General features: G+C 42.2%; 1 protein-coding gene across 2 annotated transcripts in view; it reads right to left on the bottom strand.

Moving 5' to 3' along the window:
* The window catches only part of NBAS (NBAS subunit of NRZ tethering complex), a 655,156-nt gene that overhangs the window by 327,876 nt on the left and 300,277 nt on the right, over positions 1-27,003 (bottom strand). Inside the window, exons 36-38 of one of the 2 annotated variants that reach the window (XM_075861089.1) lie at positions 15,166-15,324; positions 12,277-12,390; positions 9,819-9,942 (exon numbers count right to left, since the gene is read on the bottom strand). In XM_075861089.1, the coding sequence (XP_075717204.1) occupies positions 9,819-9,942; positions 12,277-12,390; positions 15,166-15,324 (397 nt within the window). The remainder of the gene's footprint in view (positions 1-9,818; positions 9,943-12,276; positions 12,391-15,165; positions 15,325-27,003) is intronic. The other variant, XM_075861091.1, reaches the window with a different exon arrangement.

Below are 27,003 nucleotides of genomic sequence, written 5' to 3'. Positions count from 1 at the left end.
TGGCCTCATCAGTGTTCACCAGGCACAGCGCCATACACATCCATAGTTGCTGTGCCTGGGATTGCAGCTCAGTCCCATTAACTTGAATGAACCGGAACTGCAATACAAGGCAGAGCCGCTACGGATGTGTACGGTGCTGTGCCTGGTAAACGATGATGAGGCCGCGGCGTTTATCGCAACAACCTCTTCATTCAGCTGAAGGTGGGGGTCCCCGGAGGCAGACCCGCACCGATCTGACATTGATTACCTATTCTAAGAAAAGGCTATCAATATAAAATGCCCGGAGAACCCCTTTAAGTTTAGACTCAAACAAGTATGTAAATTTCTTAAAGGGGCACTCATGTGAATTGGGCCGTTTCCGGTTAGCGCCGCTGTGAAGGGAAGATTTTGTCGGGAACACAGTCCTGATCCAGAACTCACGATCAATGAGGGTAACTGACATATGTCCGCCACCAATCAGAACGCCCTAGCGACATGCTATCACTTTACGAGGCCTCATTCAGAAGGTATATCAAAGTATATAAAAGTAGGATTCCCCTTTAAATCTCATTCTGTTTCTTGCTTTTCCACATACTGTAGATGTTTGATAGTCTGGCCGGGTCCTGTGAACTTTAACAGTATTGTCATTAATAAACACAGCATATTGCCTGTATACAACGTGCAGAGATGATTGATGGATAGCGTGTGAACTGACTCAGCTACAAACACGGTGACAGCGCGAGCGTCAGTGATTAATGGCGAGGAAAGTGGAGTCATCCCGCCAGCACAATGCAGCAGCTTTAAATATTAACGTTAAACCAGCAAAAGAGGGATTTATCATGAATAGCAGGGTGACACGTGTACCTCAAATATGATGCCAAACACTTCATAGTAATGCAAAGTCACATCTGTACTCAGAGGATCAGGCCTAACAAGTCCTGTTATAGGAGCGGATAATGAGAACTGCTAAGATCAGAAACATAGAAGTCTCCGGAGGATCTCCGCACTATGTGATATCGAGTAGTGAGCAAAGGGGGGGGGGGCAGGGAAAACTACTGAAAAACACCATGGGGGGAATTTATCAATCATTCTGGTTGTAGAAATGTTGCAAAAGGGCTCAAGTGTCTTAATTTGCATTGGTAATCCCGACTTTCGGTTAATTTATGTCATCCTCACAACTTTTGTAAAAAAGTGGGCATGGTTTCTCAAAAGGGGATGGAGCCACAGCAGCCCGACAAATGTATTATAATTTAGGATGGAAAAGTGGTGTAAATTATAGGGAATTTCACTCCGTGGGGCAGAGCAAGGTAGAGGCCTGTGCTGGGTCCCATAACCCCCCCCCCCCCCCCCCCACATCAGACTACCTTTTCCGAATGGACAATTGAAAAAAAAAAACCTGAACACTCTCGCTTCTCTTATCTGGGTCCCCTCAGCATGTTGCGGCTCATACAAGGTTCCGATGCCGGGCAGTTTTTAAACGTTGTTTGTGACACAGCGCTCATAACGTTAAGGGCGGCATCGCATGTAAGACTCTGCGTCAGAACCTTGTATGACCTAAGGGAAAAAAAAAAAAAAAAAGAGTACACAGCGCCGCATGGTGCAAGATAAACCTGATGGAAGAGGTAGAAAAATGTCAAGAAAGGTGATAGCGCTCACCTTTACAGCTTGTACAAATCAGGTACAACACTGATGTAAGCATGTAAAAAATTGAACAAACAGCTGCTGCTCCCCAATCCAGATGCCGGTATCATGGAAGCGTGGTACCGCAATGTAATAGTAGAATTGGAAAAAAATGTATGGATATACAGGGGAGCGCTACTAGTAAGTAAACCCCTTTAACTTATCACTGTGTTTTTGGAGTCTGAAAACTGGAGTACCCGGAGTAAACCCCCCAACACACAGCGAGAACATACAAACTACCTGCAGATGTTGCCCTTGGCATGTCATGCTGAGGAGAGGCAAGTTATAGGAGTAGATTTACTAAGACTGGCATTTCAAACGTCAGTCTCCGCTTTATGCTCTGCTGGAGTAAGTTGCGACATTTATGAAGAGGCGCACGCCTTCTAATAAATCTGTTTCATCTTTCCACTGGCCGTGCACCACAATTGTGGCATAACGGCCACAGCCGTGCGAGAACCAAATCTCCCCCCCCCCTCCATCGGACATAAAATAAAAAAAGCATACACCCCTTACCGCTCCTCTCCACTTCTCCCCTATGTTTCCCCTCCTCCCCTAACATCTGGCGGTTCATACAAGGTTCTAGTAGAATTGGAAAAAATGTATTGATATACATGGGAGCGCTACTAGTAAGTAAACGGTTAACAATGGTAAATTCCTTGATTTATTAAATATAGGCAACACGTTTCAACACAGGACATGTGTCTTCGTCAGCGTTCACCTATTTCCAACGCTCCCATAGAGAATGAATAGAGCGGTACTGCGCACTTGTTCTAACTGGAATACCCCTTCAATTGTCTTCCTATAAAAATGGCCCTAGTGTGCAGATATCCAAGACAGAGGATTTAGATTGTGAGCCCCATGTGAAACTTTGTACAACACTGTTATATATGCTTGTGCTCTACACCGGAAGCAACAGAAAATATCCTAAATCACAGTCTTATTATACCCTCTACCCATAGATTTTATGAACGCACTTTACACTCATGGGCGCCTTCGTGCATCAGGCCGTAACGTTGCATGAAAAAATGCAAATGAAGTCATGTGGCAAAATGTTTGATCCAAAAAGAACATCAGTCCTTTATAAATATAAAAATCCAAGATTTGCAGAGGTTGCACAAAACACTTATTTCTACAGCAAGTCTCCACGCACACATCTTCACATAGTCACCAGAACTGAAGAGGCCAAAAATCTCAGCCATCAAAATGCCAGTAAGGCTACATTCACACGAAAGTGGCCAAACCCGGATGTGAAAAACTAGTGTCTAGAAACTAGTCTATGGAGGGATGCGTCAAGCGCAAAAAAATAGAACATGTCCTATTTTTTCACAGACCCTTGACACGCTCCATTGAAACAACGGTCGTGTGCACGGTCCCATTAAAATACAGGAGTCCGTGTGACGGCCGTTATTTTAACGGCCGTCACACAGACGTGATACACGCTCGTCTAAATAAGCCCTAAAGATCCGGGTGACAAAGTCAACAAATAATCTGATTGGTGCATTAGGTGATTAGATCTGTAACTGCTCCTTTTCTCCCCCATACAGTATGGAGAAAAAAAATAAAAAAATATGCCCCTAAGGCCCTGTTCACACTGAGTTTCTTTGCAGGCAGAAAAAAAATCTGCCTTAGGTCCTGTTCACACCATTTTTTTCAGGCAGAAAAACCTACAGATTTTGACCTGCCTGCAATTTCTTACCGCTGTTTTCGCCCGTGGCCATTGAACGGCGTGGGCAAAAAAATGCAGTGAAAAAAATCTTTTAATGGGAGGTCAGAGGCGCAACCGCGGCATGTCGCTTTTTTTCACCGCGAGTGGCTAAAAGCCAAAACAGAAAAAAAATGCCTCCGCCTCCCATTGAAATCAATGGCAGGCAATTTCAGACTTTTTTGGCGCCGATTCCGACGTGGTTTCTGAATCAAAATCAGCATAAAAAAAAGACTCTGTGTGAACTGGATCCTTATAATTCATTGAGGAATTTTGAGGCAGATTTTGACCTGTGTGAGTTTTTTTGTTTTCACGTCGTTTTTCGCCCGTTAACGTGTAAGTACAATGGACAAAAAAGAAAACTTTTTAGTCCATTGTAAACTTTTAGTTCAGAAACTAATCCCGCAGGTTTTTTCTGCCTCCCATTGATTTCAATGAGAGTTCAGAGACGGAACCGTGGCAAGAAAGGCCATGCCACTTTTTTTTTCCCGCAAGTGGGTCAAAGCCACCAAAGAAAAAAAACGCCTCTGCCTCCCATTGGAATCAATAGGGTCGATTTCTGACATTTTTTGGCGGTTTCTGCAGTACTCCATGTGCCGTCTGTATTGCGCCATATTATGGGGACATTCTCCCCTACAAGTAATGCTTCTGAGGAAGAATAGCTTCCGAATGAATCATCCCATGGAACATAGCAGTTTTCTTTCTGTGGGATTCCACATGTAATTTGAGGTATACGAAGGCACAGTATGGCCACATAGACGTCTATTAGTGCCAAAATGAGGCTCCAAACAAACGACAAAAATCTACAGAGCTGTAAACCGGGCGTGTGGATTTAAACTTTGGGTAAAAACATGCAAACAAAGGGGAGGAACAAGAGATCGAAGGGGCAATATGCTACCTGAGAGGCTAGGAGCAGACACAATGTAGCAAAAAAAATATAAAAACAAACAAAAAATAACATTGAAAAGTTTTGGACATAGGCCCAGGATCTTTTTGAATAATTATACCCTGGAAACCATAGTGATGACAGTATGAGCGCAGAGCTGAATTAGCTGGGGAAAAAAAAGGACATTTAATGAGTATGAAAAAACATTGTGTTTCCGTGTGCTGCTGTAAGATTGCTATTCGCTTCTTTACAAACAAAAGGAAAACAGGTGTTATCCTTTCCAAACGTCTATTTAACACCACCCTTACCCACTCCATGTGCAGAAAGCAACAAGTAAACCTAATTTACTCCAGTGTAAAGTGTATATGAGAAACAGAGGGAGAGAAAAAAAAAACGAGAAAAATGAAAAAAAAAAAAAATACGAAAAACATTTTAGGAATATATTAACAATAATGTGTCTATATAGTGAGAACATGTACATACAAAATGACAGTGTCTGCCTATGTATTCATATAGGATTATCATAAACAAAACACCTGTGGTATAAAGCTGAGCGGTTGAAAATGGCCGTTCTAGTAAGAATTATGAGTATAGTAAGGAAGAGGTCAGATCTCATGAGCTATAATAAGGTCAGGTCCCACCAGTAAGTACAACTGCGGATACCTGCCAGAAGAACTCTGCCTGACCATTAAACTGGACAACTTTGAGAACAACACAAAACTAAAGTCAAAATATCTTCAGTGTACATTATTTATATGATACGCAGCATCCTCCATTATTCATGTCATCAGTCCTCAGCGGGAAGGACGTATTTGGTTAGATCGCCGGTGCCCCATTCAGGATGGAAATAACATTAGAGAACGTTATACGGACATATTCGGCTGTCTCTGAAAGCATTTAAGTAAATAAATAAACACATGTCTATACTTTTCTTTTGTGCTACATCCCCTCTAAGAAATGAAGTGTCGTAAGCTGTCCGTTACAGTCCGATATAGTTCAGTTAATGCTCCATGTGGGCCATGGACGGAAACTAAGTGCTTCCATGGGAATTCTGGAAAACCTCTGTGCTAATAGAAGAAACTCCAGCACCCCCGGAAAATGATGCCCACCACCCCTAACCTGGTCCACATTATAACACCGTCTTATTTCCCTCTAACCGGAATGTATAAAAGAGGATAATTCAGCCTCTGTCCACCATCTTGTTTCTAGAAACCACCGTCTATAGCCAGGAGTTCTGATACATGTCCCATGATGCCTTGCCCATAAGCTATATAGATCATTACAAACTGTGAGCAGGCGTCACAGATGCAGGTCTAAAGAAGCAGGGCGGCTCATTGGTCAGCATCGTTTCCTTGCAGACCTGAGATCAAATCCGGCCAGAGACAACATCTGCATAGGATTTGTGTGTTGTCCCCATATTTGCATGGGTTTCCCTCCAGAAACATTCAAATATGTTAATTGGTTTCATATAAAATGTATCCTAATGTGTGTTTGAGATAGAGAAATCACATTTCGAGTCCCATTGGGGACGGGGACTGATGGAAATAAATAAAAAGAAAGCACAGAAAAAAAGCACAGGAAAGGCTGCAGACTGTGCAATATGCAGCAGCATGCATGTCACAAGCAGTGTGCAAATCTCAGCCTACAGCAGCAATTTTAGGTCGGCAATAGTATTAGATCATCAGCATGAAAAGTAAGCGGCCTGGTAACCTCCGACATCATAACTACAGGTGAATACAAAATGGAAATGTATCGTTTTTCATCAGAGTTTGCCTTTAACCAATCCAGCTAACCAATCTACTGGCATCACCTAAGAAACAACAAAAAGTTGAGCATATTAGTCAGACATCTCACAATGTATGGCGAGAAATAGGGTGATGTGCTTAGCCAAGCGCTTTACTGCACAGTACACACTCAATAGGCCATTTGCAGCATCCTTTGTAGTATCTGCATAGGATCTAGTTTTTCTGCAGTCTGTTTGCAGGGAGATTTACACCGGCACAGGCGTAAAGTTCTTTTTCAGTGCAATATTACAGGGATTATAAAAAATAGCCTAATCAGAAGATAGCGCTGCAAAAACCTCATTATATGGCGAGCGCCCTTAAAGTAAGGAAATCCACTTTTTGACAAGTCTTCTGCCACAAGCCTTTAACAGGTGAGGAAGTGCGAGGATCTAAGTCAGTTCATTAAACCCCTGTGCAGTGTTAACATGCCACCGCACCAACTCAGCCCGTAGGATTAGGCAGACAGCTCCGCTACAGGCGCCAACGGCACAGAAAACACAAAAGAGCATTCGGACAACTTACATTACCGCTGCTGTATTAAAACTTCATTTCGACATGACGCTTTAACAGAGCTGGACATATTAAGCTGCAGCTTGTGACTGTTGCCTGCAGGTTGCAGATTCCTCGCGGTACTCTGCTCTGACACTGGCAAAAACGTGACCTCCTAACACTATAAAAACACTTCTCCCGTGTTCCACTTCATTGATCGTACGCGAGTCAGAGTCATTTTTATATTAGGACGACAGTAATGGAGACAAGGCGACATTAATCCAGGGAGGAAAATAAGTACATTAACAGTTTCACTTCTAGAACGGAAGGTCATGTGTGCACAACTTAAAGGGCAACTCCATTCAAGGTGATCTTCTGGTATGTCATTGCCTAGGACCACCATAGAGTTTCAGGATAAAAGAGAAAGCTGTAACCCCATTGGCACAAGTGAGAGATTTCTGCTTCTCACAGCAAACCTACCCTTGTAATCATGACCTAAATCAAAAGCACAACAAATTGAACATGAAACCTCGATTACGATTATTTAGGCCACTCCCCTATTTGCATGCTACGCAATTGAATATTTATCCCCTGAGCCTGCTGTATACTACTGTATAGAATATACCCCCTGACACTGCCCCCACACAGTAAGGGCCCCATAGTGTTCCCCACACAGTTTAATGCCCCATAGCTGCCTCCACACAGTATAATGGCCCCATAGCTGCCCTCCACATAGTATAATGGCCCCATAGCTGCCTCCACATAGTATAATGGCCCCATAGCTGCCCTCCACACAGTATAATGGCCCCATAGCTGCCCTCCACACAGTATAATGGCCCCATAGCTGCCCTCCACACAGTATAATGGCCCCATAGCTGCCCTCCACACAGTATAATGGCCCCATAGCTGCCCTCCACATAGTATAATGGCCCCATAGCTGCCCTCCACACAGTATAATGGCCCCATAGCTGCCTCCACACAGAATAATGGCCCCATAGCTGCCCTCCACATAGTATAATGGCCCAATAACTGCCCTCCACATAGTATAATGGCCCAATAACTGCCCTCCACACAGTTTCAAGTCTGGTCGACATGGGGCATCTAAACATTACAAGGACGGCCATTTATTTGAAATGTGTGCCTTAATGTGGCCTCTATCACCGTGGGTAAGAGTAACCAGACCTGCAGCGACTAGCTGATCCCAGTGCCGGCTTTGTTTGAAGTAGGGGTTATATTTATTAAACAACCCCTTTAAACCTTTAATGCAATGTCATGTATGTGACAGCCATCAAGGGGTTGTATGGAATGGGCTGAGCGGGCTCCATACTGAGCAGGTGTCAGTGGTATGTTACAGCCGACATCTCACTGCAATAGCGACCATGGCATTTAAGCCGTTAGAAAGTAATTTAACGTATATCAATCACTGGTTCTATACCATAAACGGTTAATTCAACCCTGTGGAAAAAACGTATAACTAGAATAGGGTATCCACTAATATTAATAATTAACTTTTATTCGATATGCTTTATAATAAACAAAAATGGTGACTTCAAACAATACGCACTTCATTGGTTTAGGTCCCAGATAACTGGGATATACTGGTATTCTCGATTCCCATATTGGTGGGTAAGTTAGGAGTAGGTAATTATTAGGGGTGATTATTAAGCACTACGGAGAGGCCGAGAAGAGGAGAACTACATTCGCAGGTTAGGGATAGGTAGCGGACGTGGAACGCTCTTTTCAGAGCGCCATTAGACAGTTGAGACTAGGCTGTTTTTGAAGGGATAGTGACAACCAATACACCCTCCCTGGTGATCCCTGAATGCGGCGTGAAACATGATACAAGACTGGCTGCAAATGGAAATCGCACTGAATAAATGACTTGCATGCTGCTTCTGTGACATCAGTTCTTATATAATAGTTACCTGCATTACATCAGGCTGCCTTAAAGAGACAGGGGATACTGACCATCCGTATTAAATAAGCACGCATTAAATTACTACAATGGCGCTTAATAGTAGGCCGACGTAGGCCAAAAGAGTGTCCGTTGGGATCGTGCTCTTATTCAGCGGTATACCTTTTTTATATCTTATAGCTTTTTTTGGGGGGGGGGGGGTATGGAATAGCATAGTAGACCGCGCTGTATCGTTTTTTTTAACGTATGACACTTTACGACATACAACACCAGCAACAGTTAAACTTTTCATAGGGGAATAAGTTTAAAAGATGGCATAATGGTCTACAGGTGACGGATGCCAGTGGTGGATACCTAAATGTAACATCACTTATAGACTGTTATAGGATCTGTTTAACGCAGAAGTCATGAAAAGATCATGAAAGTTAATTATGTATAAGTTAAATGGATGCCTTAATAGTCTATAAATGACAGATGCCATCGTATACGTCAGGAAAATCTACCACGACATACATTACGTAGGCTGATCATGATGTGAATGGGGCCTAAACTGTTCATTTATTCCACTGCAGACTCAATAGTCACTGCAATATAGAATGTATTTCTATCTGGTGTTATAATGATACAGGTAGACAGACGTCCCTAGCAGAGTTAGGAGAAAAATAGAAAGAGGAGCATCTGGTAACATAACCCAACAAAATGTCAAGAATGGCGCAACCGATTCAAGCATGACCCATCACAGAGCGGAGGCCGTTTTGCTGCAGGTAAAGTGGGATTTGTTTGCTATGGGTCATAACCAGGTTGGAAAATCTAAAAGGCATCTAGACGTTGTATAGGAACCTTGTATTCCCATGTTAGGTGAGATCACAGAATAAAACGGCAGGGCAGCATAGCGACCTGGCAGGTGACATGTGACGGCAATTATAAGAATAAGGAAAAAACAAAGAGATGGTGAAAGTTCAAGTGATGTCAACAAGTAAATGTTACCCAGCCCTGCAGGGGACAATGGACTACGATCACTTGCACACATGACCTTCTATTTCAGAGAAGTGCAGGCTGGCTGATGAAATACGTATACCCTTGGTACTTCTTGAGTGTTTTATATCTAATGTACTGCTGCCGTATCTATGCAATATACAGGTAGCCGCCGGGCATTCCTTGGCCTAACCTATAACAATGGGTTTTGTAGGCGCGATTACCCACAAGAGCCTTCTTTTAGAGAGTACACCAAAGTTTATTTATCCGGTGAGCCACATTCCACTTTAGAAGCCTCACCATTAATATTCCATGAAAAATGCGTAGTAATAATAATAATAATAATAATAATAATAAAGTAACCCCCAGCAATGTGAATATGAATGGATTGTGCACCGTGGACTTTACCTTCTGTCGCAGGGAACAAGGTATCCCCTTCACTTTTGGTTTCAGCTAATTTTCCTGTCCTCAGCAGAACTTCAGCAAAGCTTTCCTGGGAATTGTGCTGGTACGCAGTGTACGTAGCTTCACCCTGACACACGAAAACAAAATCAGAGCAGTCAGTCTTCACAGACGCGGAATACTGAACTAAACATTTTAGAACTATGTGGAAGGGTTTTCCAGCCTTGCATTCTTTATACACGACACGGAGCGCTGTGTGATCACCCAGCCCTATGTTATCTGGCTTATTTCGGTTTCATATATAGCGCCAACATATTCTGCAGCGCTGTTCAGAGATTGTCCTCATTTATATCAGTCCCTGTCCCCTAGGAGACTCACAATCTAAGGGTCCTATAACACGGCCCCGACGTGGGCCGTGTAAACAAGCGGCGATCAATGAGACAGTTCGTTGATCGGCACACGTTTCCTCACGGGGCAATGATTGCTTACGTATAGGGATGAGCGATCGTTACTCCCCATACATTTTTAGCATGTCGGCAGCGAATGTTCCTGTTTACACAGGGAGCTGTGCTGCCGACAACGATGATCTATAATTCTGCATGAACGATACCATCAGCCGATGAAGCGTTTGCTCGTTCATCGGCTGATCGCTGCTCTGTTTCCACAGGGCAATGATCGGTAACAAGCGTAAATATGAACGCTCATTTTCCCGATCACTGGTCTGTGTAATAGGCCAGTTTTATAGGAAACCAATTAACTTATGAGTCATTTTTTTAATTTTTGGAGTGTGGGAGGAAACTAGAATACCCAGAGGAATCCCTGCAAAGACGGGGAGAACATACAACATGCAGATGTTGCCAGTATAAAGATATAATTAGCTATAAGTCATCTAATGTCAAATTTAGCATTTTTGTAACATACTTTTTTTGTGATTTTCAATTATTTCTCGATCTTATCTTTCAATCTAATGTTGTTAGGGCCTGTTCAAATCTGCATCTGTGTTTCCGTTGCTCCTCCCCGTCAAAGGAGCAAAACAAAAATAACAGAAGTGCCGGTTGCGTTAAATGACGGACTTCATCAGCGCCAACAGAACTCATTATCTTTAATAGGTTCCGTCGGGTTTTCGTCAAAGTGTCCTTCGTTTTACCGTAAAAAAATACTGCAGCATGCTGAGCTATTGTTGGCAGTATTTTGGGCCGGATCTATGACGGAGGTCCCTAATGAAGCCTCCAACGCAGATGTGAACAGGCCCTTACCTTATTCTGCTTACAAATGGCAATAGTAGCTCAATGTGCTTATTGGCTTTGTAGTAAAAAAATATATATTGGGAGGGCATCATAACGAGAAAAGGGATTATATGAAGCCTAGCAATCTTCATATCTATGCATTTAAAACTGGCCTACATTCATATCAAAGAGCAAGACTATACTATTTCATTACGATAGATGAGAATGGTCAGCTCAGGCCCCCTCTTACTAGTCTTTCTATGGACTGTGTCAACCTGCACAGGACTCCTACCCTTCACAATAAACTAATGAAGATGAGTTGCAGCCAACCATACAAATAAAGTATTACATGGCGGCAATTAAACATGGACGTGCTGAGCCGGACAGAATGGGATCTCCTGCTCTGGCTCATAGAAGGGGGCCCCAAGCGGTAAACCCATCTCTATGGCATCTTTATGCCGTAATATTGCATATGTACAGAGGTTATTCTCTTTATTAGAAAACAGGTAAGGGGAATATGGCCAGAGGATGAAGCCGGAAGAGGTGGGTGAACTACGGCCAGTAGGCGGCTCCACTTTGTTATTTGCTTCCTCTTAAAGGGGGTTTTACACTGGGCGATTATTGGGCAGACGAGCGTTCATAAATCGCTCATTGACGATAATTGTCCTGTGTAAACAGGGCAGCGATCAGCAGATGAACGAGAAAACTCTCGATCATCTGCTGGTCGTATCGTTTTAAAAAAGTAAAATATTATCGTTGTCGGCAGCGCATCTCCCTGTAAACAGGGAGACGCGCTGCTAACATCATAATAATGTATGAGGACGAGCGATCGGAGTAACGACCGCTCGTCCCCATCCATAGCTCCATTTGACAGGAGCAAACGAGCGCCGATCAACAACGTCTCGTTGAACGGCGCGCGCTGCACCGGACGATTATTGGCCAGTGTAAAAGGGCCTTTGCTTTAAGTTCAGGAAGAACATACCGATATTCCTGAACTAGACCCGTAGAGATCAAAATTGTTTCTGCAAAACCTTTTAACAAAGACGCGGTGCATGTGCTGAACAGGAAACAATCTTTTATACCAGGTGTGCATTAGATAAATATCTGTCCTGTTGAGCTGAAAAGAAACGTTAATTAATTAATCCTTAAGATCCACTTGAAGACGTTTAATTAAGTTATCTAAATCAAGAGCGATAAAGGCTTTTCTCGTCACTTTGTGCTGAGCTTATTACACTTACTTCAGCAATAAAAGGATTGATAACGAGAGACTCATAGAAAGGGTGGCAGCCTTGGTTAACACCCGGCGTAGTGGATCCCTTGCTGCTCTTCGACGTGCTGCTCTGCTCCAGACCCTGGGGGAGCAAAAACGGGAAAGGAAATGGTTAACTGTAGCATTGCCTCCTGTAAAAGACAATAGTACAGAGGAGATCATACCGCTGCAGATACAAAAGAGGATAGAAATGGTAGGTTAGCCAGCTTTCCGACAGCAACAATTTGAGACTTTAAGTATTGCGGGGAATGATTGAAGGATGTGACTCAGACGTAGGCCAAGTCAGGTGTAGCGGAACATTCTCCGGGGGATTGTTAAGAAATGTCCTTGGAAATAAGAAATTATTCCTTGAGAGATTATTTAGACACTGCTGTGTTTTCATCACTGAAGGTTTAGCATTAATCTCTTAGAATTTTTTTTTTTTTCTTGGCCGCAGAATCAATTTTCTAGCACAAGAAGTTAACAGGGTATCTTCATCGACATTAGCGGAGTGCGTTCCCTGCCATTACAGTCAGTAGCTGTCAGTTGCTGGGGAGGAGTGCGGGAATTCAACTGGAAAGTGATAAAAGAGTTTGTACTTTGAAGCGATAAAAACGTGATTCTTTTTTTTCTGCTTTTTGTAATAAACCGAACATTAAATTTTACATGGCTTTAAAATGTGGAACTCTCATTGAAGTTTATGGCCTGGGTTACAAGTGCAGGTTTACACAAATTAAAATCGCAGCTTCCCATTCTAACAGAAGTCAAGGTTGAGCTCCACAATATTCAGTCTGACTTCTACTAAAGTGTGTCTGCTGTGCAACTCTATTAGGTTGCCTGTGCAAAGTCGCTGTGTGGTTTGGAGCCTAGGGAAATCCATTGTGGATTTATTTTTTTTAAGACAATTCGTGGGAGAAATCTTCAGCCGAAACTAGGTTCAGCAGATCCGCACACGTATTAGCCCCATTTCAGCGTGTAATCCGTGGCAATAACGTACCTACTGTGGATTTAAAAAAATTAGTATTTATTATTCCACGTGGATAAGTTCCGGAGGTATAAAATAACACATTCACAAGCATTGCTGGAAGAACATTAGTGGATTCTGTGAGGGTTTAGGCACAGAATGTGCCTTGAATATTTATTTTGCTCCAAAGATTAAATAAGGCAACTTTTCAAATAGTTTTGTTAAAAAACAAAAACCTCTTCCAATATGTGTATACAGCTCCTATGCAGACCTATATGTCTCCATGGTTACAGACTACAAACAAATCCTAAGTGTAGTCTGATCCTGCTATCACACATTACTTCACATCTCTTCTTGAGAACCTACAGACAGTAGAGGAGGCGGCAGAGGGACCCGACTGCAGGATAAACCTTCACAGTTTGCTGCTGCACCATATTTTACATTGTAGAATCTAATGATTGTTACTCCCATGATACAACATTTTTCAGGTGAGTAATTAATTCAGCGTATGACAATTACCTCTTCTCCACACATATGTTAGTTGGAGGCTGCGCAAAACTAAGTTCCTCCTAGGTTGAGGTCATGACTGTAAAGTTATGTGATGGACAATACCAAGAAGGGAAAGAAGAGGTCTCCTAACCTAGGAAAAACTCATGCAGGCTTCAATAGCTTTTATTAACCTACCATGATAAAGGTGTATATGGGCATGCACTGCATCCATGTAAAAATATTGTATGAATGAACATGCTCTTTACAAGAAAGTGACCTCTAACTCTAAAAGTTCCTATATGATTAACCTTCACAGTACAGAAAAGCTCCAAATTCAGAGACACAATCATGCACATGGTCATGTACTACATGAATTGTATTAAGACATTCCACTTCTATAAGGATTCTGTAGCACAGACACGGTAAAGTTGGTCATACAGGAGATTTCCTGCAGAGAAATGAGCATTGAAAGGATGTTTTAAGGTTTTATCCTGCAAGTGTCATTGCAGAAGACATATTTCCGGGCTCAGTGGTAAAGTGTTCTTGCAGTAAATCCTCTCTCTCCACACCGGAGATGGACAACGCTGTGCATTTCATTATGGAAAGGGTTGTTTGGTTTGGAGAACCCATTGTCATGTACTCAATCAGGGTTTTCCCAGAATCATAAATTATCACCTATCCACAGGATAGATTGTCATTTTCTGATCACTGGGGGCCCCACCACTGGGACACCTGCGGATCGGGAGATTCAAAGTCTAAGGGAATTACTGAAACAGCCGAGTACAGCGCTCAGCTGTTTCTGTCATTCTCATAGACATTGAACCGCTGCTCGATTCAAGCACCATTTCACTGCGGGGTGTACAGTGAGGAGGATCTGGGTGTTTAAGACCCCCACTCTCGCGATTGGTGAAGGTCCAAGTAATAAGAAAATTATCACCCTTTCTGCGGATAGGTGATAATTTATGATCTTTAATAGAGGGGAGTCCCTGTTCAGAATCCTCATCTATTAGCCAGAGTGTAGAGCAGGTATACAAAGCTTCTTTCTTTCTGGAGGATCCAGCACGTCTCTGAGTTACACATACACTCATTACAATGGACAAATTGTAATGCTGTGTTTCTCCTGTGGTGGCGCTGCAGGGAAATTAACCACTTTCTAACAGGTTCGCTGTAGAGAACAGGTGGAAAATTACTGTTTTTTTTGTTGTTTGTTTTTTTTTTTTTTTAGAGGCCTGGCAAGAAGAATTTTTCAACACAACAAACAGATGCCTGGAGCAAATTTTTAGGAACACTGGCCATCTGGCTGCTGGAATATTCTCTGATTAAGTGTGGCTGAAGGCCATTTCTGATGAGAAAATCTTTCGGTGTATGGTCGCCTGCTGGTTAAATATGCAATACAAATACATAGCCTTTTTAATACTTTCTTACATTCAGAGGACGGAGGTATGTTAGTGACTTTTTCCAGAATTGGCCATCACTAACAGCATGCAGCACAGCCTTAGTAGTCAGGGTTGTATTAGTCAGAACTTTCATGGTTGTAGCAGTGGTTCGATGCAGCAAATCCACAGACTGGGGCTTGGAATCGGCCTGAAATATTTACACAATCTTTCATTACAAAGTGACAGGAAACGGGTGAGAACAAAACATAGAAGTGAAAATATTCACGAAAAACCGTATCAAACTTAACAGTAACAAAATACAGTAGTAGAGCGCTCTGCCGATATGAGCTTACCTACAAGTCTAAGAGGATTGGGAGAGAGAAAATAAATATGGGATGTAAACGCTGCATGAAGATCGGTAGCACTATGCATCCTATTAAACTAATTTTCCAGCAATTTAAAAATAAAAACTTTCTTAAATGTTCTAATTTTATATATTCCGTTGTGGTCAACTGCAGACGATGTTCCATTTTTTTTTTTTTTTTAAGTATTGAGGTAAAGTACATCGTCACATCATATCACTGTGGACAGGTTGCGTGTGACGACTTGAAGAATAGGAGAGGGAAGATGTTCTGGTAGCAGAAATAAAAAAAGTTTGGAAGCGGCACCAAAGCAGTCCTAGAAGTGAGACTGGAGTGAATATCTCATGCAGGGTAGAGGTTGGATGGTATCAGGAGATTAGAAAGGAAATGAACAGAGGAGACAGACTGGAGAGCTTTAAATGTCCGTGTATATTAAACTTCTCGGGGAGCAGGATGTAAACGGAGGGACTGACTCGGTCGAAAGCACCGTTTCCGCAGCAGAGATTCCACCCAAAATCTGCACCACAATTTGGTGTGGTTTTTCAGGCGGAATTCCATGCGGGCTCCAGGACAAATACGCTGTGTATTTTTACGCAGCGTATCCGTCCTCTGTGCAACCAGCCTTAAAGAGGCTCTGTCACCAGATTATAAGTGCCCTATCTCCTACATAATCTGATCGGCGCTGGAATGTAGATAACAACAGTGGTTTTTATTTTGAAAAACGATCATTTTTGAGCAAGTTATGAGCAATTTTAGATTTAGTTTCTTAACCCCTTAACGCTCCATGACCTACTATTAGGTCATGCTAACTGTAGCGTTCGCGCTCAGTGACCTAATAGTAGGTCATGGAGTAAACACGGCGCCGTTCGCGCGGGGCGCGTTCATGAGCTGTGATAGCTGCTGTTTCCGACAGCAGACTATCACTGCTCAATGTGCCGGGACCGATCGCGGAGCTCCCCCGCCGATTAACCCCTCAGAAGCCGCGTTCAATAGCGATCGCGGCTTCTTAGGGGTTAATCCGCCATCGCCGGCCTGCTACACGATAGCGGCCGGCGATGGTGACTATGGCAACCGGACACCAAACAATGGCGTCCGGCTATGCCATAGACGGAAGCCTAGTGGGTCCTGACAACGTCAGGACCCACTATGCTTGCTGTCAGTGAGTAGCTGACAGCTCTAATACACTGCACTACGCATGTAGTGCAGTGTATTAGAATAGCGATCAGGGCCTCCTGCCCTCATGTCCCCTAGTGGGACAAAGTAATAAAGTTAAAAAAAAGTTAAAAAAAGATGTGTAAAAATAAGAAAATAAAAGTTTTAAAAGTAATAAAAGTAAAAGTCCCACTTTTTCCCTTATCAGTCATTTATTATTAATAAAAATAAACAAATAAACTATACATAATTGGTATCGCCGCGTCCGTAACGGCCTGAACTACAAAATTATTTTGTTATTTATCCCGCACGGTGAACGCCGTAAAAAAAAATATTAATAAACCGAACCACAATCACAATTGTTTGGTCACTTCACCTCCCAAAAAATGGAATAAAAAGAGATCAAAAAGTCGCATGTACCTATGGAAAATACAGTTCGTTACGCAAAAAATAAGTCCTCGCACGGCTTTATTGATTGAAAAATAAAAACGTTCTGGCTCTTAGAATAAGGTAACACAAAAAGTGAATGATTGTTTACAAAACGTATTTTATTGTGCAAACGCCATAAGACATAAAAAAAAACTATAAACATCTGGTATCGCCGTGATCGTATCGCCCCGCAGAATAAAGTGAATATGTCATTTATAGCGCACGGTGAACGCTGTAAAAAAAAAAGTATACAAAAACAATAGTAGAATTGCTGTTTTTTAGTCACCACGCCACCTAAAAATGGAATAAAAACTGATCAAAAAGCCGCATGCACCGCAAGAAAACTACAATGGATTCCTCAAGGGGTCTAGTTTCCAAATTGGGGTCACTTTTGGGGGGTTTCCAATGTTTTGGCACCACAAGACCTCTTCAAACCGGACATGGTGCCTAATAAAAAGGAGGGCTCAAAATCCGCTAGGTGCTCCTTTGCTTCGGAGGCCGGTGCTTCAGTCCATTACCGCCCGAGGGCCACATGTGGGATATTTCTCTAAACGGCAGAATCTGGGCAATACCTATTAAGTTGCGTTTCTCTGATAAAACCTTTTGTGTTATAAAAAAAATGGTATAAAGAGGATTTTCTGACAAAAGAAAAATGTAAATTTCACCTCTACTTTGCTCTAAATTTCTGTGAAACACCTAAAGGGTTCATAAACTTTCTAAATGCTGTTGTGAATACTTTGAGGGGTCTAGTTTCTAAAATGGGGTGTTTGATAGGGGTTTCTAATATATGGGCCCCTCAAAGCAACTTCAGAAATGAACTGGAACCTAAAAAAATAAATAAATGAGGCAATACTTCGCTTCTTACATTATACTGATAATGAGCCGTGCCGACCCCGAGATGACCCCAGTTTTGACCGTTTGTATAAACGGAGACCCCTATTAGACCGTTTCAGTGCCCGGTTTTCCCAAGCATACACCCCCGAGAAGTGTTTTTCTATTGATGAGTCCCTGGTACATTTTAAAGGGAGGGTTCAATTCCGCCAGTACCTGCCAGGTAAGAGGGCAAGGTATGGCGTGAAGATGTATAAGCTGTGCGAGAGTGCATCAGGGTATACCTACAGGTTTAGGATATATGAAGGAAAGGCCACCCCCAAACCAGACTGCATCCTGGACTACAATAGGTACATGGGAGGGATGGACTTGTCAAATCAAGTCCTGAAACCCTACAGCGCCATGCGGTGTGGTATAAGAAGCTGGCCGGGCACATCATACAGATGGCTTTGTACAATGCGTACGTGCTACGTCGATGTGCATGCCAGAGGGGAACTTTCCTGGAATTTCAAGATCTAATCTTTAGGGACCAGGAAGGGGGGGCACCCAGTACTTCTGGAAGCGAGGCCACACGCATTGTACCAGGGCAACACTTTCCAGGAGAAGTTCCCCAAACCGGTGGAAAGGGAAAGAGTCAAAAGAGGTGCAGAGTCTGCTATAAGAGGGGGATAAGGAAGAACACAATATACCAATGTGACACGTGTCCCGAAAAACCAGGGCTCTGTATAAAAGATTGTTTTAAAATGTATCATACATCCCTTGATTTTTAATTTACCCTGATGCACTCCGCACAGCTTACCCCCCTCATCTTTCCCTTCTGAGCCCTGCCGTATGCCCAGGCAGCTGATAACAGCCACATGTAGGGTATTGCCGTACCCAGGAGAACCCACATTACAATTTAAGGGGTGTATATCTCCGGTGGCGCATGCTGGGCACAATATATTGGACACTGAAATGGCATATATATATATAAAATTGCAAATCTCACACTGCACCATCTGCTGCGCATTATCTTTTACACAGTACCTGTGGGGTCAAAATGCTCACTACACCTCTAGATGAATGTCTTAAGGGGTGTAGTTTTTAAAATGGGGTCACTTCTCGGGGGTTTCAACTGTACTGGTACCTCAGGGGCTTCTGCATACATGACTTAGCACCAGAAAAGCTCCAGTAGGCCAAATGGTGGTCCTTTTCTTCTGAGCCCTCCCATGGGCCCAAACGGCAGTTTATCACCACAAATGGGGTATTACCGCACTAAGGACAAATTGGGCAACAGAATGGGGTATGTTGTTCCTTGTGAAAATAAGAAATTTTGATCAAAAATGACATCTTATTGGAAAAAATATAATTTTTTTCATTTCACAGCCCAATTCAAATAGGTGCTGTGAAAAAACTGTGCGGTCAAAATGATAACAAAAACCATAAATGAATTCCTTGAGGGGTGTAGTTTCCAAAATGGGGTCACTTCTGGTGGGTTTCCATTGCTTTGATACCTCTGGGGCTCTGCAAATGCGACATGGCACCCGAAAACCAATCCAGCAAAATCTGGACTCCAACAAACACATAGCGCTCCTTTCCTTCTGAGCCCTCCCATGGGCCCAAACGGCAGTTTATCACCACAAATGGGGTATTGCCGCACTAAGGACAAATTGGGCAACAAAATGGGGTATGTTGTTCCCTGTGAAAATAAGAAAATTTGAACAAAAATGACATCTTATTGGAAAAAATATCATTTTTTTCATTTCACAGCCCAATTCAAATAGGTGCTGTGAAAAAACTGTGCGGTCAAAATGATAACAAAAACCATAAATGAATTCCTTGAGGGGTGTAATTTCCAAAATGGGGTCACTTCTGGTGGGTTTCCATTGTTTTGATACCTCAACACCTCTTCAAACCTGGCATGCTGCCTAAAATATATTCTAATAAAAAAGAGGCCTCAAAATGTACTAGGTGCTCCTTTGCTTCTGAGGCTTGTGTTTTAGTCCACGAGCGCACTAGAACCACATGTGGGACATTTCTAAAAACTGCAGAATCTGGACAATACATATTTAGTAGTGTTTCTCTGGTAAAACCTTCTCTGTTACTAAAAAAATTTTTAATAAAATTGAAATTCAGCAGAAAAAATGAAATTTGCAAATTTCATTTCCACTTTGCTTTAATTCCTGTGAAATGCTTGAAGGGTTAAAAAACTTTCTATATGCTGTTTTGAATACTTTGAGGGGTCTAGTTTTTAAAATGGGGTGTTTTATGGGGGTTTCTAATACATAGGCCTCTCAAATCCACTTCAGAACTGAACTGGCACCTTCAAAAAAAGGCTTTTGAAATTTTCTTAAGAATATAAGAAATTGCTGTTTATGTTCTAAGCCTTGTAACGTCCAAGAAAAATAAAATAATGTAGAAAAAACGATGCCAATCTAAAGTAGACATATGGGAAATGTGAACTAGTAACTATTTTGGGTGGTATAATCGTCTGTTTTTCAAGCAGATGCATTTAAATTCTGAAAAATTCTATTTTTTGTAAATTTTCTCTAAATTTTGCAATTTTTCACAAATAAAGACTGAATATATCGACCAAATTTTACCACGATCATGAAGCCCAAAGTGTCACGAGAAAACAATCTCAGAATCGCTAAGCATTCCGACGTTATTACCACATAAAGTGAAATATGTCAGATTTGAAAAATGGGCTCTGAGCCTTAAGGCCCAAACTAGGCTGCGTCCTTAAGGGGTTAATGCCCAACTGGGCGTGTTTTTACTTTTGACCAAGTGGGTGTTGTAAAGAAGTGTATTAGGCTGACCAATCAGTGACCAATCAGTGTCCTGCATTTCTCATTGTTCCAGCCCAGCATGATCCACAGCACAGTGTGATTGTGCAGTGAAAGAAGCTAGGCTGGAACAATGAGAAGTGTATGACACTAATTGGTCACTGATTGGTCAGCCTCATACACTCCTTTACAACACCCACTTGGTCAAAAGTAAAAACACGCCCAGTTGGGCATTAAGAAACTAAATCTAAAATTGCTCATAACTTGCTCAAAAATGATCGTTTTTCAAAATAAAAACCGCTGTTGTTATCTACATTCCAGCGCCGATCAGATTATGTAGGAGATAGGGCACTTATAATCTGGTGACAGAGCCTCTTTAAAGGGAACCTGTCACATTGAAAATGCAGTCTAATCTGTGGCCAGCATGATACAGAGCAGGCGGAGATGAGCAGATTTATATATAGTTTTGTGGGAATAGTCTTAATATATAGCTTGTAATTTATAGCTCCAAATCCCTGGTCTCTCTGGGTTTAGGAGTTCAGTGAGCGGGCCTATTCAGTGATTGACAACCTTCCCTGCATACAGAGATAGATGTCAATCACTGAATAGGACCGCCCACTGAACTCCTAACCCCAGAGAGAGCACAAATTTAGAGCTATAAATTACAAGCTATATATTAAGCCTATTCACACAAAACTATATATCAATCTGCTCAACTCCCTCTGCTCTATAGCATGCTACCTGCAGATTGGACTGTATTTTCAATGTGACAGGTTCCCTTTAAGGCTTGAAAGATCTATCCTAAGAGGACTTGACATGTTTGCAAGCCTAAAAAGGCTAAGAACCATAACATTTTAAAGCAAAAAAAAGAGCAAATACAAGTTCTGATGTTGGTGATACCCTGCAGAAAAAGGCACCATCGGAACCATGACCTGCTTACAGATATATATTCCTCTGTGGCTAGGGTTCCTTTCAACTAAAAGGGCAGAAGAGAAGATACCAGTATATATTTTCACTAGATAATTGGCAAGCAAAAGGCCAACAAAAACTGACACACTGAGGCCAAAAGCTCTAAAAGAGTGAAGAGACCACACAATATACAGTTCATTTTGAACACCAGTATTGATCTGCACTTCACTAAACAGTCACTGATGGTCTATAAAGAAGAGAGAAGTGATTAGGTTAAAACCGTCATATCTCGTAAGGAAACTACAATTTGAACAGTTCAATCCCTATAATATGGAAAAAGAAGAGCTAAAAAGAAAACAGGAGATAAAGGAGACAGGACAGCCTTTAGGGTGGAAAAATCTAGTATGTACTCTTAACGCGGCAATGGTCTATGTCTATTGCAGGGGTCGGCAAACTGTGGCACCCGTGCCACAACTGGCACGAGGGACCATGATCTCTGGCACGTGCCCCTCTCCCATTGTCCAAAGCCATTGTATGTAGTGGTGCTGAACACAGGGGGAGAGAGCAGAGTGACACCTCAGTTTAAACTTCCTTATCAATCAAACAGGCGTAGAGCGGCGCTTCATTCGGTGTTTCTCGGCGCTGAACACCAGGCAGCACCGCTCTTTTTCCTGGTGATCAGCGCGGATAAGTGTATAATGAAGCACCGCTTTCTGTCTTGGTGATCAGCGCTGCCGCCATCACTGGTCTCTGTAAAAGTAAGTTAAAGTCAGTCTAGAAATCAATGCCAGAGTGGCAAAGATTTCAAGCTTCCTTGTCCCTGCCCCCCCCCCCCCCCACAACAACCAAATGTCTGGCAGCTTTTTTTTTTTTATTGTTTTATTTTTTTTTAACGCCACTCCATACTAAAAAGGTCGCCATCCCCTGGTCTATTGGTTGAACAAACTGAGCTTTCTCCAGCCCGTAAAAAGAAGTCGTATGAAAGACTATATTCAGAACGAAACCTTTCTAATAGGACAACGCTGCAGTCACAAATACACAGGAATCTAAGCTAGAAACTTCTAGAGACCCCTGCTTGTTCAGTGTCTGCATAGCTTGTTCTGTTGATTTACCTTCTGGTAAGTGAAGTCATTACACCAGGTAATATTCAGTAATCTGGTACAGGAAAAAGACTCTCCCATCGCATTATAATAGCTCAGATAAGTTATGCAAGTCTCTATAGACACAAAGCTGACTGGTTCCAGAAGCAACCAGAAGAATTGTGAATGCAGATTTGTGCTATTATACTGGCTGTAACTATATGTAGAATATATCTTTATAAAATCCAAAATGCTGTTCAAAGGTTTATTCAGGGACAGTTTTAAGGGATGGCAAATGCCAAGGGCCCTTGTTTACTAGGAATGCCCCAAGGATTTGAAGCCCCGTAGCCCACTACCCCGGCGGTATTATTTTTTTATTGAATTGCAGTATTATAGGAGAACTCTCTGATGTGGGATATTTATCAAGACCAAATGGACACTACATAATACATACGTGTATTTGTGCACTATATGGTGCGAGCTATACATGGCAGTATTATCTTGGCACTATATGACAGTATGTGATAACTTATGTAGAATGTATCTACATATACATTGTAAAATGCTGCTCTAAGGTTAATCTACTCTTTAATATTTTACAAAGAATTGACTAACAAGTGAAAGATGTAAAGTATGAATAAAACACTATATTAAGCACACAATACAGAAGACTAAACATGATTTACGGTCTTCACCGACTTCCAGATAAAATAACCTTCACTTAATGACAAACATTTTCCTACTTTTCTATAAATGTTACTGTTGGTCTACAGCAAGTGCAGGGTAAATGGTGACTATTGTGCCCAGCGGTGTACTTAAAAGGCTGCAATTTGTGTGGTTAAGAGATCAGAAACATGAAGGACATTGAAGTAGAAAGATATAAAGAACACTTAGATAAACATTTACATTAAACAAACACAACACAAAACGAAATAAGAGAAATGTCAGATGTGTCATGGTTATCATTGAGACTAAAGCGACTCTGAATTCATAGAGCATGGCGTTCATTTACTGAATAAATATATTAAAGCGAAAGCTCCACTTCCGAACATCATTTTAGAGCTTAAAAATGTTCAATTGCTTTATTTCCTTCCCATTAAAATATGCATTCAGGATTTTTTTCTCACGGATGCTGAGAGTTTGACAACGCTCTGCTGACAGACACACCCTTAACACCTTAGCTGAGATCCAATGCACTGTGGCAGATGTCATTTTTGTTTTATATTAGACTTTTATTGCATTTACTATCAACACTACTTATCCTACAATGCAATAGACCAGTGAGTGCTCTGTACAGTCAGTGATCCAGCAGGGGCTGCAGAAAGATGTGAGGTCATGCAGTGTAAATACGCAGAATTTTGTTTAATTTTCTAACTATAAACTTGAATGATTAGCACAAGGACTCTACAAAGGACCAGGGGACATTCATTGCAGGTGGAAAAAAACATGTTTCAGACATCAATATAGGAAAGGTTTCTTTACAGTTAGAGTAGTCAAGCTATGGCATACCCTACCCGAGGAGGTAGAAATGGCAGATACTGTGACAGCATTTAGGAAAAGGCTAGTAAAATGATAGGGGTAGGGAAACGGACAAGTGAGCCCTAATCTACCCGCCACTCTGTCCCTGCCTACTTGCAACGACCCGCCCTAGGCGACGGGGTACAACTGGGCGGCGGTCCCTACGCTCAGTAAGTGCACGAGACAAACAGACAAGGGTACACAAAGCAAAGGGAAATGGGGCAGTTGCCCATGGCAACACCGTGAGCAACAAGAGGGTGAACGAACCGAGTCAAACCAGGAGTGTACGAGGTACCAAACGCAGAGCAGGAGAGTAGTCAGAAAGCCAGGGTCAGTTTGGAGCAGGATCAAATAGTCAGGAGCTGTAGCTGGGCCAGGAAACCACACGAGAAGAATCACAAGCAAAGGAGGAACAGGAAAGGCAGGTATAAATAGACAGAGGGCGGGAGCTAGCTCCGTCTGGCCAGGCTGCGATAGGCTCTCCCACTCCTAAGCCTGCCAGCCTGAGTGGTGGAAGCTGGAGTCAGTCTCAGAGACAGACTCAGGTGCCGACTGATTACCTATGGGCGTTAACCCCGAAGCTGTGCCTGGCAGATCCTTTACAGCTAGATGATTATTTAATGACGAATGGCATTGCGGGTTATAATTAATCAAGCAATGAATGACGGGTAATTTATTGAGAAAAGTTGAACTTGATGGACCGGTGTCTTTTTTTCAACCTATGTAACTATGTAATGATGGATACTATCTTGTAGAAGAGACATACTAGGAATCGGAACATTTGTGGGATTGTTTGACTACTGTGTAGGAGTATAAACCAGCCCTTGCAAAACCTAAATGTACAAGTGCTTCAACTGTACTTACCACAAAACACCGCAACAATTCGGGGTAAACATGCTTTTTCCCCCGCACAATTCTTGGCCCCCCTGCAATTACTGGGGCTTGGTCGCATCATGTACGGGCACCCTTAAGTAAGTCACACACTGCACTATATAGTGGTTTGAGATATTAGACAAACATTGGTAAAAGCAGCACTCGCATTGTGTCACCTACTGCCTTAATAAACAGTTGTTTTTTTAATACATTAATAGGTAAAATAGTAATTAAGTAATTACTTGGCATAATGATGCACACGATTTAAGGGTGCCCGTACACCGCACATGGTTTACCACAGCTCGGTAATGCAGTTTTCGGTCGAGAAGCAATTGCATGTTTTTTATGTGCTTCAACTGTACTGCTGAAAACCGCATAAGTCATGCTGCAAAACAGTGAGCCACCATGCTGCCCATACAGATTATAGAAACATTATTAGTATTTTATATATATATTTCTCAGTTTTGATTGCAATATGAGACAGAAGAGGATCAAAGTAGAGGAGGTGGTTAATGGAAAAATCCCTGGGAGGTATTTTTATCTTTTTGGGTATTTTATGTGTTTAGTGTTCATGTAACTATAGCCAAAGCAGTTATGGGGCCCAGAGGATGAGGGGCCTCATTAAGGTTCAAAAACATTGTTCTTTATGTAAATAAAAAAAACACTATGAGGACTCTGTTGTCTAGCTCTACTATGTGGGTTTTCCTTTGTGTATTTGATATATGGCACCATGTATCCTTTGGTTGACGCTCATGTTAAAATATTTATGATGCTATTTACATTACTATAGTTCTTTTTAATATGATAAAGTTGGTGGGTAGGGAGTGGGTGTTTTAATTCTGAACACCGCTACGGGGCACTAAGAATTCTAGAGGACCATCCTGCTATGTCTTAAATTTGTCGTTTTATAACAGTACACAATAGATCACCCTTGAACTCAGACAATCGGATTAAGGACATTTTGAGATTATACATACATATATATATATATATATATATATATATACATATACAGCCATGTGAAAAAGCCCTAATAGTAATTAACCCCATAATTTCCCTCACAGATTAACCCAATGTTGCCCATTATAATAAGAGATCCCATCAAGTACCTCGCTCACAGTCATAATAAACATTGGGTTAATGTGTGAGATACATGATGGGGTTAATTACTATTAATGTGAGGCACAAGGAGGTTCAAAGTTCATAACACCTCGTGCCTCACATTAATAAGTGACTTCATCATTTCACTCACATAATGGCAACATTGGGGTTAATGTGGGTCACATTAACCCCAAAGTTCCTCAATGCTGGCTGCAAAAAATACTAGTACCTACTCTAGTGCCTTTATTTAAAGCTTTTGCTCTGTTCTAAGTAATACCAGCCTGGGGCTGGTTTGTCACTCAACTGCAGTGCGGTCCGGATTCCACACTAGCGGCAGGATCAACACAGGCACTTCATCAGGATCCCACTGCCTGTGCCGCTCGCAACATTCCCCTCCCTCCCCCTTCTCACATACTCAGATCATTGGTGGCAGTAGAGAAAGGAGGGAGGAGCGTTCCTCCCTCCTACTGTGACGCGGCCGGAACTAAGGACAAGTGGAGCAAATACTGTGCACGCCATGTTCAGTATCGAAATACATAAATTGGCGGTATCAAACCGTTTGCCCCTGCACAGCATCGAAATGGTATCGAGATTTTGATGTATTGTGCATCCGTAGTCAGCACTGTTCAACATCGTGTGTCCTGGAGGTTGGGAGAACAACAATAAATTTGAATAACCGCAAGAGGTGCGCAGAGGCGAACCTCTGCACGGACAGATCGTCTGATTGGAATGGCGAGTAGTAGATAACGCCATACAGCCACCCCTGTAGAGAACGTCATGCAGCCCTCCCCCTGCAGATCACGCCATACAGCCCCCAGCTTTAAATAATGCCATACAGCCCCCCCTCTATATAACACAATACAGCCCC

This window comes from Rhinoderma darwinii, chromosome 4 (assembly GCF_050947455.1).
Source record: "Rhinoderma darwinii isolate aRhiDar2 chromosome 4, aRhiDar2.hap1, whole genome shotgun sequence".
NCBI classification, from domain to species: domain Eukaryota; kingdom Metazoa; phylum Chordata; class Amphibia; order Anura; family Rhinodermatidae; genus Rhinoderma; species Rhinoderma darwinii.
This window is presented reverse-complemented; position numbering and strand designations above follow the sequence as displayed.